The sequence below is a fragment of the Centropristis striata genome, chromosome 16 (assembly GCF_030273125.1).
Source record: "Centropristis striata isolate RG_2023a ecotype Rhode Island chromosome 16, C.striata_1.0, whole genome shotgun sequence".
NCBI lineage: Eukaryota > Metazoa > Chordata > Actinopteri > Perciformes > Serranidae > Centropristis > Centropristis striata.
In genome coordinates this window covers 7,961,054-7,979,641 of record NC_081532.1, presented here as the reverse complement: position 1 = coordinate 7,979,641, position 18,588 = coordinate 7,961,054, and the positions used below count along the sequence as shown (strand labels likewise).

Sequence of the window (18,588 nt, the reverse complement as noted above, 5' to 3'; positions counted from 1 at the left end):
ATAGTGTTACATTTTCTCACTCTGTCACTAATCTAAAAGCTCTTTACTTTATGCCTGCAGGTCCGTCAGCTGGATGCGACCATCCTGTCTCTGAAGCAGCACAAACAGCAGAGTCAGTCGTCCCTGGTGAAGGCCTTGGAGCAGGACAACGCTGCTCTGAGGGAGGAGCTCGAGGCACAAAAGGAACTCACCAAGGTAAACGGCATAAATGGAGAACAAAAGCAATAAATGTTATTCGGTTATAAACATGCTGATAATGTGGCTTAAATTCTTATTACATGTGCTTTGTGTGTTTCAGGGCCGTGAAGCAGGACGAGGGCACACGGAGCTGGAGGGCCTTCAGCAAGAAAACGAGGCGCTCAAGGCCCAAATGGCTCGACTGTCTACACAAGTGCTAGAGGTAGGACAGGATACCAGCTTTTCTCCTCTTATTCCGATGCATCCTCATACGTTTAATGACTCCCAAAAACAACTTATGACTGCTGTCGTTAATGTTGAGAAATGAAACTACTTGGTTAACCCTTTAACAGGCAAAGAACCATATTTGGTAACTTGAGCGGACATCTATAACAGGTCTCCTCGCTCTCCGTGAGCTCATAGAACCACATGGATTTCTACATCACAGATAGTGACACTGTGGCATCTGACCAATCAGTAAATCACACAAGATTCAAGCTTTCCTTTATTGTCATTGTATTAAAAAAGTATACAACTAAATTTACGTGTGCTTCTCATATATAAGGTGCTTTAAAAAAGACATTCAGACATTACGCATATGTAATAAGTAGTCTAAAAAGATAATAAATAGTTTAAAGGTAAAAGATTAAGTGGTGATGGATGCAAATTATGTGTAATTGTCTATTTAGGGTTGCTGTGGGAAAGAGATTTTAGTAAATATAAGATTAATAATGACTCAATTGACCTCGATTTGCAATATAAAAATGAAACATTTTGCAAAAAGTCTAGTAATATCCTCCAATAACACTTCAGGGTTGACATTTTTCAATTTCCAGGAGTGCCCTATAAAGGGTTAAGGTTTGAAAAACATCATGGTTTGGGTTTGTAGTTACCAACATGACGTCGTTCATGACATCCATCCCGACTCCCCCCATATATGGATTTTGTCTTTATACTGCACTTGCATTGCATTTCTTTATGTCAATTATGGCCAGGTAGCCTTCTGGTAATATTTTTTGTCTGGCTTCTGATTGGCCAACATCTTCTTTGCATGACTGGCCAAACTGGCTTCAGTGTTCAGAGTTTTATCGCCGCCTGTTGGTTTAGCATGTTTTTGACAGTGCTTCAATTGTGTTTTTACATAGAGGTCATTATGGGTTGTTCACTGGTGTGCGGTAACTTTTTAACACTGTTGTTTTTACATTTATTTCAGTTTACTATTAGCTAGCTAATTCTATTTATTATTATTTTTTATTTTTTTCCTGCTAGTTTTAGTTTTCTTGAAATTCAATAAATCTGCCTTTAATCTATTTTCTTGTTTTTTTTTATTGCAAGGCTTATATCAGAAACTGTTTAGAGTACTGTTAGATAAAATGACCTCAAAATGTATACAGTTGCATCTCAATAAATGAAAATATAGAAATGTTTATTTATGTCAGTAATTCAATTCAGAAAATGGAAATAACACATTATATAGATTAATTACACACAGAATTAAACATTTCATGTTTTAATGTATTTCATTTATTCTAATTATAATGATTATGGCTTACATTTAATGAAGGCCTAAAGTTAAGTGTCTCAAAAAAATTTAGTATTACAAAAGACCAATTTAAAAAGTATGTTTAATATGGAAATGTTGACCTCTGAAAAGTATGTCCATCTATATGACTCAATACTTGGTTGGGGCTGTTTGACTTGAACTACTGGAAATTGACTTTTCCATCATATTCTAATTTATTGAGATGCACCTGTAGTCTTTTGGGTTGGGCAGTGCCTACCAAGGATGGTCAAGGATGGTCAACGATGGACGATGATATTGTCAGCCCAAGTCATCCAAATTGATCAAATCATAAGGACACAAAAACACTACAGGGCCTATATCCACCATTTAGAATCATCATCATCTTAATTATTTCACCAGAAATTAGTGCATTACATAGACACAAAAAAAATTCTTTAACATTCTAATTAATTCTCTTCTACATTTGTTCGTTGATTTGACAGCACAAATGTGCACCATTATACAAATCAGAATTGTTAATTATTTTTCTTCTTTGTGCAGTCATTTCAGGCTCATTTGGTCGGACTTCTGCCTCCGTCACCTCACAGGATGCCCAGGGGACAGCACCGTGGTGAAGACCCAGACAACATGCAGGTACAGTAAAACCTGGTTCTTCCCTGAAGGCAGACTCAGGCAAATACATGAATTATAATATAAAAGCTAAATGAGAGCTGCTTATAGTAGGCTTGCAAGTGAAATCATTACTAACATGATGGACAAATTAATCCTTTTAAAACTACATTTTGCCTGAGTCTGCTTCGAAATTTTACACTGAACATAAAACCTGAACAAGCTGAATATTTAGAGCCATTGCATTGTTTGATTTTACATACATTTTTCGGCCATTTTCATCATTTTCTTTTTTGTCACATTAGAGCCATTTGTTGATGAAGTTCATCTCACGTTAGAAATGTTTTGGGATATAATGGGAGTTGAATGTAAACGCACCCATTGTATTTCTTTCACGCTCACTTTGGTGTAGAAAGTGTGCCCATTCAAATAAAACACTCAATTCAGGTGCCTTATTTGTTTTGTATGTTTTTAATTTAGCTGAAAATTAAAAACATTTGACATCAAAGCAAATATTAATAATCCACTCTTTCAAAGTGTGATTTCTCCTGAGCTGAGTGTCGTTTATTTATTATTATTTTCCTCATTTATTTTTATTTGTCATAACTTTTTTGACCGCTGGGTTTTCAGTGTTCCTTGTTTTGGTGCTTGTCACAAATCCATCTCAGCACCTGTCTGTCCTCACCTCCTTGTGTCGTGCGTGTAGTATTTACTTTCTGGGTTTGGTGTTTAGTCTGTGGTGCCTGTATGTTTCTGAACTCCCTGTCTTTATTTAATTTTCCATCTGGGGACTGGAGTAGCTGCAGTGGTGTGATCATCTGGGTGTGGTCCTGCTGGCTCTGTTTCCATTTGTCACCTCACCTCAACTAGATAGATGTAGTTTGTCCAGGTTTATCTGTTAATGGTGTAATCTCACTGTTACTGCATTTTAATAGCAACTGACTTTTTGATGTGTTGTGTAGTGCAAAGAAAAGAAAAAGATCCCATCTAATGCAATAATTGTGTATACTTTACAGTTGTGTTAATATTGTTCAGTTTACTAGTTTTATTTTAATATCAGCATAATATATTGACCTCATACAAATTTGAAAAGTCATTACATAATGTTCCAGGAGATTTTTAACAAAATAGATTATTAAGCTATATTTAATAAACGTACACGCTGACTCAAATAATTAAATAAAAATGTTTAAAAATATGTAATTAAATGTTTTTGCACATTTCATGTCAATTAATAGTCATAATAACTGCTTAAGCTTGAAAAATATTACATATATATAACACTAAGTGTTTTTTTTAGAAAATAAGAATAGAATACAAATGTAAAAGATCTATTTTTTAATCTGAAAAATCTCCTCTCGCTTTCTTTTAACTGCCTTATGTACAAACCACATACAAAGAAAGTTGGGATACTGTGTAAAATGTATATCAAACAGAATGCATTACATTCAGAGTTTATAGTTCTACATTTATTTATTTATTTATTATATTTCAACATATTTATATTTGACTTAATGTGAACTGTATCCTAAAAAGTACAGTATTCTGTACCCAAATCTTTAAAAAAAAACTCCTTGTCTTTGCTTTAAGACAAGTAAAACAAACTTTGCGTAAAATGTATCAAGTGGCCCTTTAACTATAATAATATTCAGTATACACAACTGTTATGTGAAGTGGGATCTTGTGAAAGGCATGCTGAGTGACCAGTGTAGGTGTTGAGGATCCGAGGCGAGGCTAGAGCCGTGGTGAAGTGTACCTGCCTTCTCTCTCCAGGGGCCGATGGCGGAGCAGCGGGCGGCTCACGCAGACAGCTACCGGCGCATCGGTGGATTGTAACGCCAGCATCTTTTCCTGCTCTTCACTTTAGCCTCTTTGCTTCCCTCCAAGACTGCTCTTCTTCTCCCTCTTCCTTCTGCTCCTCCTCCTCCTCTCAGTCCTGCTCTTCCTCTGCTATGTTCGGAGCCAAAATCTGACTGTGGCGCTTGATGCCGTCCTTTCTGCATCCTTATAGGAGATTGTGAACAAATGTGGTGCCTGGTTCAAAAGGCATGAATGTGTAATTGTATTTCTCTGCTGCTAGGTGGCAGGAAAACACAGAAACCGCTCCTGAGGTTTTTCCCAATGGGATGATTTTGATTAAAATGACATTTGAATTTATGAGTTTGTCAGACTTCAAACAGAGTTACTCCTTGATGAACTTTGAATTTTTTAAGGGTCCAATCCTTTTATAGTTTGAATACGGGGAATCTTTTTAAAGCAGGGTGTATTTTCTGGGAATGTTCTGTAATGCACTTGTAAACCGTTTATTATTGTCTGAAACAGGGTATATACATGATCCTCAGAGGCTAAATCTTGTATGACAGCTTGCCTTATGATCATCGAGAAGTAAAAGAATATTTTTACCTTAAAATGACCATTTGTTTATTAGTTACTCACTGTTTGTCTCTGAATTTTTGAAGAAAACACATTTAACAACCGCAAACTATATCAAACATAATGTCCCAAATGATCTCACAGATGTGCAGTATAATCCAAGCCTCATTTATCCAGTTGTATGCTCACTTCTTACCAAACACATGCATTTTCAGAAAAATCATACTATTTACTATTGGGTGTCACGTTTTTCCAAATCCACAATTCAGTTACAATTCAATTTAAAGTCACAATTTAATTATATTTTGTAATGAAACCTTTTTTTCTACATTCACAGTTATGCTTTTGTTAAACTGTTGGTTTTATGTCCAATGTTATATAATTGGCCATATTTTTTTTAATGTACCACACTAAAGCCATATGATCAGATTTTCCATTTTACCTATCCAGTTTTGATTAGGATTATGTAATTGTGAGCTCATTTCGATTGATTTTTACTAAGAATTTGAATCGTGACACCTACAAAACATTACTTGTCCGGTTTCGCATGGAGGAGTAGACCTTGTGCACCTGCAGAAGTATAAAACAGGAGTGTCTAATGTGTTTTAAATAGTAAATATTACCAAAAATGCATGTATTTGGAAGCAGTGAGCATATAACTATAAACGAGAGTTATGTGATTCTGCACAAGTTTGTGAGAGTTTGTCAACCGATGTTTAAATCTGGTTTTACTGTTGTTAAAGACGGCATTTACTTTTAATAGAGGCTGAGTAATGGATCTACAAACAGTCATTTTAAGGATGAGGTGTTCCTTTAGGTGGAGGCGAGGTTAGTGCCTAACTGCCCTCTGAGCCTTTTCCAACAATCAAGCAACCTGTAATTGTCAGGTGACGTTTCTGTCTATGTTCAGTATGAGATTTGTCAATGAAAGTTTTCACTGTTTGTCTTTTTCTGTTCATGCCTGTATTTCTAATTAACATATAGCTGAATGTGTCTTCCAGCTGTGTGTGTTCTGGGACTGTGTGTGTGTGTGTGCTGCTCTTTTTGTTGCTGCTGCTGCACAACCAAAGTGAATCACATCCTTCTGTTGTTTTTCTGTTCAAACACGTCACACAACTTGAATGTTATCTGGTATTTATTATTAGAAACCAAATCATTGTTTGTCCCCAGTAGTAATCTGTTAATGTCATATGTGTCTTGGAGTCATTTAGTGATTCTTTTTTTGCATCATGTATAGACTCAAGTGTATTTTATTTGTTTTATTATTTTGTTATTTATTTTAATAGAATCATGTTAGAGTTTATTTTATTTATGCATTTATTTATTTATTTTTGTAGAGGTATCTGGAATACGTGGCATAATTTTATACCTATTTATATTTTATTTATTTTTTTAGTGTGTTGTCATCTCCTTTAGAAATGTACCAGAAATCAAAGATAAAATAAAGCTTCTAGCTCATTAGAATGTGGTCTGGATGTTTGATTTCTCTCACTGTCAGTTCACATCAGCTCAAAATTCTTAATTAATTAATTATTAATTAATTCTTCATTTCGACACTTGTAGCAGTTTGTTGATATCCTTCACTGTCTTCTCACCAGGATGAAAGAGCGAAGAAGATGAGGAATATGGAGGAGCGTATGAGGGAGATTGAACTGTCGCTGCGTAACGTCAAACTGCTGCTCAAAGAGAAAGTTGCTCAACTGAAAGACCAGGTCAGTCCAAAAAGATAGATTCAGAGATAATTCGGAGCTGTCTCTTCTTGAAAAGACATGCTTGTCTAAAACAAATCACTTGAAATGGCACTCAGTACAACTACATGCAATTGAGCATAAAATCTGTAAAAATGTGTAAAATTGCACAAAATTACTTCTTGCAAGTAATGTTGGTCTGCTGTTCTTGAACTGGAAAAAAAATTACAGTAAGTGGTTATTTTTTATTTGCTTCAAACCTTTTGTATTCCTATTAATACTGTTATACATGCATTTGAGAATCAAATATGTTAAGTTACTGCACTGTTAACATGCTTTTTGATGCAGAATTCAATAATATATATAGAATTCCTGCACATTGTCATCAAGTCTTCATATTAAAGCCACAGGCTTTAACAACCAATCTAAAAGGAAAACCAAGTCTCAATAACTTTCTTATTTCCAACAAAACGTGAAGTGGAATTATTGTCCGGCACAACTGAAGTGAGCCGCGGAGATCTACTCTCCAAATGAAAGCTTTATTCTCACTAATGCATGACGGAAACACTTAACATGAACACTTTCTTAAGCATACCTTAAATGTGGTTATTAAATAATTTTGCTGTACTGAGAGGATTGACAATTTTCCAAATACCTACAGACATATCTGTTGCTTCTTTTTACTGCAATTTCTTTCTTACATATTTGCAGGCATTAAGTATCTCTTAATACCATTACTGATTTCAGCTGATAATATTGGCTAATCAGTTTTTAAGTTGTTTTCAGCTGTTGTAGCCCAGTTTAACCCTCTAGAGCCACCGATCATGTGAGCATGATCAAATCACATGACTTCTTCTTGACGTCATGACACAAAAATGATGCAACTTCTAGCCTTGCTGTCAACTCCCCTCTGAAGTACTGGTTTGAAACTCCATGCCAGTTTTTGTTTGATGATGATAGGCCAAGTAAAACCAGAGATAAGGTAAAATATATTTACTATAAACTATATAACTACATAATATTTAATTTTCCTGCGTAGTTGCTTGTGTTTTTGGGGTTCAAAATGTTGATGCAGTAAGTCAAAGAGAAAATAATTATTATCAGGTCATATAGGTGAAGTTGTGCTGAAAAAACATGTCATGGTAAACATTTTTAAGTGGTACATACAGGCAGTATAGAAATATTAAAACCAGCCAAAATAGCCCAAGACTCCAAATGGTTCAATAAGACTAATGATGGACCTTTCAGCCTTTATCATCTACTTTCTCTGACTTTTCCAGCTGCACAAGAATGGCAAAGCAGACGTGTTGATCAAAGACCTGTATGAAGAGAACACCCAGCTGCTGAAAGCTCTGGAGGTCACTGAGCAGCGGCAGAAGATCGCAGAGAAGAAGAACTACCTGCTGGAAGAGAAGATCTCCAGCCTGAACAAGATCGTGCGCGACCTGAACCCCTCGCCCCTTTCCCCACTGCCTTACCACTACAAATGCACATAATGTATCCGCTAAAAACACTTACAGGTACTCTGGACACATTACCAAATGCAAGTGTCCAAAGTCAACCATAAAGTGCACAAAATTATTTTTGCTTGAACTCTTGTGCAATAGATAAAGCCAAATGCACAAGAAAAGACCTTACTTTGCATGTCCTCTGACATTTTTAAGCCTAAAATGTTACTGTTAAAATATGCAGTAATTTTATTTTATGATGTGTTGGACCTATGAAGAACCAAATGTGAGGTTAGACTGTAAAGAAAACATACAGTAATTTATCATTTTTAAATATTTTTCAAAGCAGTAGTTGTAAATGAGTAAATATTTTACCATGACACTATATTTCTCTTTTGAGAAAGAGAAAAGCAATACTGAAGTGCACTTTTTATACAAGTGTTCTTTTGTCTGTGTTTGTCAAAGAGATGATCTGTCTCTGCTTTCCGTCTGAAGTCTTTATGTAAAGTAAAAACAAACCTGTCAGCGGTAAAATCATGTCAACAGAAGTAATCCGGTGACCTTTTTCTACGTGTTTGCTTTCATGTACCTGAAGTTACCGAAGTGAATGTCAAGTGGTAAAACTTGCTATTTAAATATATTTTATTAAAGTCCTATGAACTGTTGCACTATGTAAAATATTATATGTAAAGCTGTGCCATCATGGATGTTTTAGATTTAAACGAAGGACCTTGTTTTTATAATGAAGCATAAGCACTAAAGCTGAGAACAGGGTAATGTTTTGTTACAGATTGAAATAAAAGAGGATCATGTTTGACTTTATTCTTTATTTCTTCTTTTTTTTTAAACTTTATTTACAAAAATACACATTTAAATAATTTATTAATTGGCCACATAAACCATATATCATATACATAAACATCACTTTACATCATTTTATTTAGCATAAGCATAATTTAGCATCTATTTCTAACGTACTTGTGTTTATGTGAAAGTCTAATGCAGATATTTTCGATTCAGAAAATCAGAATCAGAAAGATCGTTATTGTCATTTTCATTGTACATAATTATGTACAGTACATATATATATGTACATAAATATGTGTGTGTGTGTGTGTGTATATATATATATATATATATATATACATACAGTCGTGGAAAAAAATATTAATTATTAGACCACCCTTGTTTTCTTCAATTTCTTTGTAAAGAAAACCATGGAAAATGGCTAGATACCAGCTCTTAAATTTAACTCTTATGGGCTATTTTTGTTAGCATTATATTTGTCCAAACAAATGTAGCTTTAGTTGTACCAGTCATTAAAATGAACAAGAAATTGAAGAAAACAAGGGTGGTCTAAAATTTTTCCTTGACTGTATATATATATATAAATACAAATGTCACTTTTCTGTTAAATATGTCATATCGTCACACTGTTAAAATAATCTCCTAAGTAATTTTTGGTCAAAATTGGGTTTTTTTTCTCCCTAAATCATCTCATGACACCAGCCACCTAATCACCTACATCCTCAGTTGATCAGATCATGTGATTTTACCCCTTTAAGATCATCACTTCTTTGACAATTTGATACATTCATAGGCATCAGATAAGAACCCAGCAAAGAAGAGATAGAGGGAGATTGTTTAGTTATCAGTGTTTTATTGTTGACACTAATATTGGTAACATTTTACACTAAGGTGTCTACATAAGAGTGACATGAGCGTGTCATAAACATGACATGGGATGTGTCATGAAAATTAATGACACTTTGAAGTAACATTAATGCTCATGATACTTGTCATGTCATGTTTCTGACAGGCTTGTGTGACTCTTATGTAGACACCTTCAAAATAAAGTGTTACCATATCTTACTTAAGTCACAAAGGCATGTTCAAAAAATTTCCTAAGTCATTTATTTCTCTTAAGTTACATAATTTACACACAGTGTTATTACTATGCCATTAGCCATCCTTTGTTACATCCTTTTTGAATGATCAATAAATGTCATGTTACACTTTTGGTGAAGTTTTTTGTGTTTCCTGCAAAACTTGAAAAAATGAGTTATTATTTTTAACAGGGTGACGAAATGTATGAATGAGCTGTCTGTGTTGTCTGTGTGCAGCCTCAGTTGGGTGTGTGTGTGTGTATCCGCTTGCAGTGGGTGAGTTTCCAGGTGGGCAGGACTGTACAGTGAGCAGCCCCAGCGAGGAGGACCGGCGGTGGGAGTGGAGCGCTGCTCAGAGCGGACTGGACCTCCGGAGCAAAGACTCGTCCAGCAGCTCCAGTTAGCTGGCTAACTCGCTGCTAGCTCATCTAAAGCCTAAAAAATGTTCACTGTCCGCGCTTTGCGAGCTGAACTGGGTGGTTGCGGGGTCGAAGGGTCGTGCCATGACGTTTGCTGTTGATGTTCCCGAGCCTTGAGTTATGCTCTCACGAAAGAAAAGCAAAAACGAAGCGTCGAAACCAGCCGAGGTACACGGGAAATATGTGAAGAAGGAAACGTCTCCGCTCCTGAGAAGTAAGCGCAACAAGTTAGCCTGCTAGCTTAAAGTTAGCATCAGCTAGCCTGCTAGCGAAAGTTAACTTTAGTGCCAATTTTCAGCAAGATAACATTAGAAAACAGGCTGAAGTGAATGTGTGGAGATATTAAGCATCCTTTATGTGTTTAGTACGCCTGTAACCAATTATTTAATCGAGTTTTTGTACACCAAATAAACTGCTAACTTAGTCCTTAAAGTGCTAGCAGGCTAAATCATCATCTAGCTACATTAACGTCAGCTGCAGTGTCAAAGGAACATTTGAGAGATAACGGTCACTACTCATGTTGATAGCAAGAATACAAAACTATTACATGAAATAAGTGTTTGACTTTTAATTATCTTTATTTGCAACTGTTTCATGGCGCTATATTGAGTGGAGTTGTTTACTTAAAAGTCAGATTTGTTGCTAGTTAGCTTATATTTGTCTGTTGGTGATTGAATGAATGTTGTTGAATTGACCTCTGATGTTAAAGTGACTGTAACTAAAGAAAAATCACAAAATGCCATTTAACTGACATCCAGCTTGTATTTTGTTAGTTCTACAACTTTTTACTGGAAGAAGTATTTTAAATACAATACTACATTGCAAGTAGTCATCCTGCACTCAAACCTCCAATTAGCTAAGCAATTATATATTCATCATTAATCATCATATTCAATCATCTTATTTATGAAGTAAATGTACTTATCATGCAGACAGAATGCCCCTGGATAGTTTATTAAACCTCTGAACCTCTGAGGTTTTGGTTCAAATTTGTCAACTTCCTACGCATTTATTTCTGTCTCTGTTTAGCATCTTTCAATCTGTCCTTACATCACATGCATGCCTCCTTTTTCTCAACACAAACTTGGCTATCTGTCAGATTTTTCATTTTATTTTAATTAACAAAGTATAAAGCTGTCAGGAACCCAAAATACAAACAGAAGACACAGGTGTCTATGGAAATGTACCTTTTTTTACAACCATTTATACACACAAAAACAGCATTACCCTCATTAGTTGCATACTCTCCAAAATGTCAGGAAATCGTAAAAATATTTATCATTGTTTCCCACGGCCCAAGATGACAGCCTAAACTGTCCACCACTCATACATATTCAGTTTCCTGTCACAGAGGAGTAAAGAAACATGAAAATATTCACATTTCAGTCGGTAGAATCACAGAATTTTCTTTCTTAAAAAAACTCAAACTGATTCATCAATTATCAAAATAGTTTGCAATTAATCAATGAGTCTTTGCATCTCTAGGTGACTGACGGTTGCACTTGTCTTGTTTACCTGGTTGCAGATCTTATGCCCTCATTCATTCGTCATGGACCCACTATTCCCAGACGCACAGAGGTCCCTCTGCCAGATATGGGGCCCTCTGCCTACCCTGTGGCACCCGCCCGGGAGCCCGTGGTGTCCCGCAACAAGAGTTTTCTCCGCACCCCTGTGCAGAGGCCTCCTCATGAGGTTGCCCGCAGAGAGAGCCACCGAATGTCTGCACCTCCCTACCTGCCACGTAGCCTGGGAGACCTGCCCCACGAGTACGGAGGTTCCTCACAGTCCTTCCTCACAGACGTGAGTCCCATGTCTGAGAATGGAGACGCTGCCCGGTATTACTACCCCTCTGAACCTTACTATGACAACCAACCGCAGCAGCACCAACAACAACAACAGCAGCAGCAGCAGCAGCAGCAACAGCAGCAGCAACAACAACAGCAGCAGCAGCAGCAGCAGCAACAGCAGCAGCATCAGCAGCGCCAGCCCAGGAGGGTCCCAGACCGTTTTCCTGAGGACTATAGATATTATGAGCACAATGAACACAACTTCCAAAGACTTCCACGACAACACACTCCCCCAGCTCCCAGCAGACCCCCTTCAGGTAAACATTAAATTAAATTGCCACTCACTTTTTAAAGTTTTGGTTTAGATTTTTCTTCTTTATAGGAAAGTAAACAAGGGGCAATAAAAATAAATTGAAAGCAAAGAAAGTGGAAAATGGTAAAAAGATTAGGAGTAGCATTCTTGGTAGCACACATGGTTTTGGAAAGTACATGGCAGAGATTCATAATCTTCTGAGGGACCAAAACTCGTCATTTTTTTGGCTCTTTGTCTGCAAATTCTGAAGAATGAAATTGGAGTAGGCATATGTTTCAGCATGAGTGAAGTCACACCACCAGCAAGTCTACAACTTTTTGTCTTTTGGGAGGAAATTTTGAGAAAACATTACCAACTTTTTTCCCTAAGAAAATGTTAATAGCTGTATAGTGCTAATGTATGATTTCTGCTTTGAAACGTCCAAGTATTATGGATTGGTTCTGGCCCATACATCGGCCACTGTGACAGAAATGCAAGCCATTGGTTGTCCCTGAAGAGCTCAAAGGAGCCGTTTTATTTCAGTTTTCCTGAGGGGTTAAATATTTTTAAATTGCTGCCCTACATTGTAAACATTAGTATGATGTAAGTGTGTAATTTTCATGAGATTAAATGTTTAGGGGGTCGCAGGAATTTTCCAACCCCACTCAACCTTTTATTATGTGGCTGACTTGTCAACGTCGTGTATATGGTTTAGTATTATGTCAGGCCCGCCTATCACATATCACAGAGACTTGTTTGGAGTGAAGCTAAACAAGCATTAGGGGCTCTGCATTTTTCACCTCTCTGTTTGCTGAATCTTTCTGCCAGCAAACTAGCAATTTGCAGACCGCCCCCAGTCAAATGTCTCAGCTTCAGACTGCTCGGCTCTATGAATCATCTGTGTTCGTAGGTTCTGTTTTCTGTGTAGTTGCATTACACTGCAGTCGTAAGGTTAATGTACTGAGTGGTAAACAGAGTTGTTATCTACCCACAATCAGTTGACACTTTCTTTTAACAGGAATGTCATTATTAAAACAATCAAATTACTACAGTTTGAAATTATACCATGCATTTTGTAGGGGCTTTTTATATTATTTTTTCATTTAAAACAATATTTGGGAAAATATCTAAATTGCAATTATTTTTGATGATTCACAAAATTGGAGGGGAATTATTCTAATTTTCATTGAAAGACTAAAATTATCTTAGTATGATTTCTATAGAATGCAATTTGTAGGCAGGGATATCTCCTTTGCACCACAAACTTAATTCAAAATGGTATTTATAAACACATGTTATAACTTTTAACAACTATTGCACCTCCTGCAATTTGGATTTTGGATTTTCCATTTATTTCAATTTCAATACATTGCTGAATTTTCAATTTAATTGTTCAGCATTACAATTTGCTTATGTTTATTTTCGAGAACAAAAAGGTGAACATTGGCTGATATTCATTATAAAAATACAGGTAAAACTGTATTATACAAACCGTGTTTGACACCCTGTGGTTTTACCATTTGTTCTTTTTTGTTGATCACAAAAAATCATCTTGGGCATTTATGACACATGATTAGCATCACATTTGTATTGTCTCACTAATTTTATTTCTTTTACTGCAAGCATTTTTTAAACATTGTGTTCATTGCAAAAGTACCTCAGTTTCTGGAAACTTCAGGGAAAATATTTTCCTACAGAAGAAATCACTCCAACTTTTGGATGCAGGGAAAGAAAATGTGCACACAGTAGATTTTACACTGATCTGGTCCTCTTAAAAAAAGAAAGAGATATTTTTAATGTAAGGCGTTGGTAAAAAATTCAGAATAAGTGAACCATATTATAAATATTTTTTTGTCAAAATCCGTTGTTGCTGATTCATACTTTAGTTGATCAGTGACTTTATTTCAATGAGCTTACCTGATTCATTCTTTAGTACAACTACTGCATCACCAGTTGTAAACATAGTAGTCTACTCTCGACTGTTTCCAGTGAAATTCCTGTGATGCATGAAGCTTTAGGTCTGCAATGAGTGAGTGTGGCTCTCTGCCATGTTTCTGAGGAAAAGGGCAGAGATGATGATGATGATGATGAGGAGGAGGAGGAGGAGTGCATTTCTGCGGAGCGCTCGCACATTCCAACCCTTCACTCAGCAGCTGGCAAAGAGCTCCAGCTCTGTTGCTGTCACTCTCGTGCAGAATTTATCAGATTGTAGCCGCCATTTTGCTGAGATACTTCATTCCCCGCACATTCTGCTGTGTTTCCAGCTCTTCCCGGGTCCCTCCAGGCTCATTTGGTTTTGACTCATGATAGCTCTCACTCAGTCTTAACTCATCCACACAGCTGTTTGCTCAAACATTCCTCACTGACATTATTCACCAATAAAAAAAAAATACAGGAACTGATGAATGAAAGCGCTCTGCTGTCTGTTCTTGCAGAGAGTGTTTGGAAGTTCAGTGGTTTGCTCTCTTCCGGTGAAAGCTCCAGTGTGTGTGTCTGGCCATGCAGAGATCTCTGCCTTCCTGTCCAAACCTAACAACACTCCCATTTCCTACAATTCATCAAATGATGTCGGTCACAATAAGATCCTCCGTCACAGGGATCAAGCACTTCTGTCCACACAATCACGACACTTGGATGAAACTGGATCATGCTTTAAGTTGTGATTCATTGCATTCCTCCCTGGTACCCTGATCTGTGTTCAGTGGCCACATCAGAATGACCTTTTTAAATGCTGTACATTCCCTCCTTTAAATGACATTTTCCCACACATGCTGTTTTTCAGAAGTTTCCCAAAATATTTCTTCTTTCCCAGCGGCGCTGTTAGCTGGCAGCTGCTCCTGCTGTATGTTTGGTCACACATCTCTCCCTCTCCCTTTCTAAAAAAAAAAAAAAATGTTTGTTTTCCTCAGGCATAGGTCGAATACAGGCCAAGTCCCTCGGGAACCTCTCCAGTCTAACGGGAGAGGACCTCCCCCTTCCGGCCGGCTGGACCGTTGACTGGACCATCCGTGGCAGGAAGTACTACATCGACCACAACACAAACACTACACACTGGAGCCACCCTCTGGAGAGGGAAGGGCTCCCTCCAGGCTGGGAAAAGGTGGAGTCGGCCGAGTTTGGGGTCTACTATGTGGATCACATCAACAAGAGGGCGCAGTATCGACATCCCTGTGCTCCGAGGTAAGTCATCAGAGTGGAAGGAGAAAGATTTTGTGTTTTTATAAAGAAGTATTTTGTGTCTTCGACTTATTTATCCCTTCCTACAGCCTTAAATGGTACCAGTCCCCAGAGCCATGAACTCCTGAGTCTTTTAAGTTGTACAAATTCACACAGATGAAATAAGGTTTTAATATCACATTTCCTCTCTGTCCCAGTGTGCCTCGCTACGATCAGCCTCCACCACTACCGCCCCCTGTGACCTATCAGCCACGTCCTGCAGAGAGGAACCAGCCGGTGCTGGTGCCTGCTAACCCGTACCACACTGCGGAGATCCCAGACTGGCTGCAGGTGTATGCCCGCGCCCCTCTCAAGTGAGTGCAACCATGGCAGAAAGTAACAGTCATTTTCATCACTGATTAATCGTTTGCTCTAATATATGGTAAAAATGACGAGGGGAGAGGGGGCGTGTTATTTCTGACTTGACTCACTCACTATGAGTTGTCTCCGTTAAGCAAAATAAATGTGCTTGATCTGTTGCGAGGAACCCACATTACATCACTTGGTTACGTGGTTGTTTTTGTATTTTCTTGCTGGACCGTGGCTGACACAGCAACAAACGTTACAGAGTTTGAACACACCACTCGCTCCTTACATTGCACTGTATGTAGCACTTTGAGCTCCAAGTGGCGAGAAGGACATGTGCTTTTGTCTGGTTGATGTTTTTTAATAAGGCTTTGACTTTAAAAAATGATTAGCACTGCAGGTTCTGTACGTAATGTATTTTAACGTCATTGTACTCTGTTTGAGTAGCTTTAACTACGCTAGTTTTCTCATTTGTTTAGTCGGCTGTATGGCAAGAAAAGCTGAAGATGGTTTATCTTCATGGAAATTCTGCATGTGTATTGCATGTGTGTGTCAGCATCCTTTTGTGGGTTTTGCTTGTTCAGCTAGACCAATATATCCACCAATATAAGCTTATTTACAGATATATTTATATTGGTGTATTTGTCATCAGTATGGAGATGCCAAACAAGCATATATGTTTTCTTTTGTGCACCAATATGAAAACTTGCTTTTAGAGCAAACAAAATGCAGAAAAGGTGTCCTTTAGTAAAGGTGTCGTCATCACTTAAAAATTGTCCTTTCCTCTGCCTTTCCCAAGGAACTTATTTGTTTAAGGAAGCAGCCTTCTAAGTACCTTTTACATAGTCATATCGGTGCACAATCCACATAGAAAAGGTCAAAATATATTTTATCAGCTGCCATATCAATGAAGGTTTCCCCTCTAAAACCATTGTTGTTCTCAAAAATCCCATATCTGTCACGAATTCAAAGGATCCGTATCAGTTATAACTATCACTTTTTTTAAACTCCCAAATATCAATCAACAGTCAGGCTATAGTCGGCAGATAAAAGAAAATAAATAATACAGGCATTGTCATCTAACGCTTCACCAAGTACTTTTTAAAGTCCCATAAATATCTCCCCTTCCATGCCAGGTATGACCACATCTTGAAGTGGGAGCTGTTCCAGCTGGCAGACCTGGACACGTATCAGGGCATGCTGAAGCTGCTCTTCATGAAGGAGCTGGAGCACATCGTCAAATCCTACGAGGCGTACCGGCAGGCGCTGCTGTCGGAGGTGGAGGCTCGCAAACAGCGGCAGCAGTGGTACGCCCAGCAGCCAAACAAGAACTTCATAGGGAACATGTGATGTGTGTGTGCGCCGCGGCGACGTCTCGCTGCCACACCTCTCTGAGGTTTCCACGGTCGGTGGAGCGGTCGGGTTTCCTTTGAAATCATGATTGACTCTTAATTGCCTCTTTACCAAACACATCTGTGCCTTCGCTTGATCCAAATATATCGGCCAGGAAGTCGAGACGTACATTGGCTGGGCCCCCCTCCCATGTGACACTCAAACTTACGAATGACCATGTGACTGAAAAAACACTCCAATGAAGAAGAACCTATAATGTGCTACATCTGGGGAGACTGTTTGTGGTGCCATATACAGCCCTGAGAACTGAATTGCTGTATGGATTTCTGTTTTTTAAGACTGAAAGGAGTCTGGAAAACCACAGATATTTGTTCATAAACATCCAGAGATTGTGCCTTTTTAATAAAATAAAATGCAGCAATTTTTATACACCAGCTACTCCGTCATTTTTTCCTGAGGGAGAAAATGACAGGCAGCTTCTTCTAATTTGTTTCTCTATGAAATACTTCATGGCTTTTTTTCCCCTCTTGCTTTGATATCCTCATAAACTGAAACCACACTCTTGCATTAAACAAAAAGTGTGCATTTTCTTTCTTCTTTTTTTAAAATGACATATCCTTTATAAGACAATCCACCAAAACTTTCACGGATATTTAATTTTTGATATGAAACACGTCTTTATTTAAAGACCTTTTTGTTGGATGAAGCATCACATTTGATGCAGTGGTTTGAGCATCTTGTGGCTCTTTGGCATTACTGTAAGTCAGGAATATTCTTGTGTGTGTGTGTGTGTGTGTGTGTGTGTGTGTATAAAATGAAACATAAATAAGCTACTGGAACTTTATAAAACACTTCAGAAGAAACATTACGTTTTGCCAAACGAGTGTAATTCAACTTCTCCTTGTTCGTTCTTTCTGGATATTTCTTGCCTCTGTAATGCCTTATTTTTATGGACTGACACGTCTCTTCTGTGGAGGAAGTGCAGGTTCTTGGAAGCCTGTTGAACACTAATCAAGCAGCTAAAGCCCCTCTTAGGATACTCAGAAATGTTTTTATGCGGAAGGTTTTGTAAAAAAAAAAAAATGTTTATGACGCTATTACTTTGAAAATGTAACAAAAGATATTTTCTCAGTAAAATAAAGAAATAAAAGGACCTGTTTATGAGAGTGGTTACAAATTCAAACATTTCTGAATATCCCAAGAGGCTGTCTGATTAGTAAACAGTGGAGTAGCTTTGTAAAGAGCCATTCTTCAAAGAGTCCCTCACTATGCAACAAGGTCTCAATCACACCTTTACAGAACAGTGTCATCAGTTTGTACATATCTGATTTTGTGGATTGCAAATACAGGACATAAGCAATAAAGTCTGCAGTGAAGAAAAATACTCGTCTCACTGTAAGGTTGTTTCCTCTTACTGTCTGTTTGCTTTAATAGTTATTTTAGGATATTTTAAAGTAGGTTTGTATGAGGTACTTATCTATACTGCCCTACAAAGCCTAACTGCAGTAA

At 37.5% G+C, this 18,588-nt stretch overlaps 2 protein-coding genes across 3 annotated transcripts in view; both read left to right on the top strand.

The window, feature by feature from the left end:
- nin (ninein (GSK3B interacting protein)) overlaps nt 1-8,637 on the top strand; it is a 31,541-nt gene extending 22,904 nt beyond the window's left edge. The window contains exons 24-28 of one of the 2 annotated variants that reach the window (XM_059352953.1): nt 61-195; nt 299-400; nt 2,243-2,335; nt 6,283-6,396; nt 7,653-8,637. In XM_059352953.1, coding sequence (XP_059208936.1) covers nt 61-195; nt 299-400; nt 2,243-2,335; nt 6,283-6,396; nt 7,653-7,868 — 660 coding nt within the window. In that variant the 3' untranslated portion in view covers nt 7,869-8,637. Of the gene's footprint in view, nt 1-60; nt 196-298; nt 401-2,242; nt 2,336-4,084; nt 6,235-6,282; nt 6,397-7,652 lie in introns of those variants that run through there. The other variant, XM_059352954.1, reaches the window with a different exon arrangement.
- Nucleotides 8,638-10,001: 1,364 nt separating this feature from the next.
- sav1 (salvador family WW domain containing protein 1) lies at nt 10,002-18,461 on the top strand. Its single transcript, XM_059352980.1, has 5 exons — nt 10,002-10,339; nt 11,651-12,229; nt 15,114-15,384; nt 15,579-15,734; nt 16,863-18,461. Exons 1-5 carry the CDS (start codon nt 10,246-10,248, stop codon nt 17,074-17,076), a joined length of 1,314 nt encoding a protein of 437 aa, XP_059208963.1. The 5' UTR covers nt 10,002-10,245; the 3' UTR covers nt 17,077-18,461.
- The last annotated feature ends 127 nt before the right edge of the window (nt 18,462-18,588 follow it).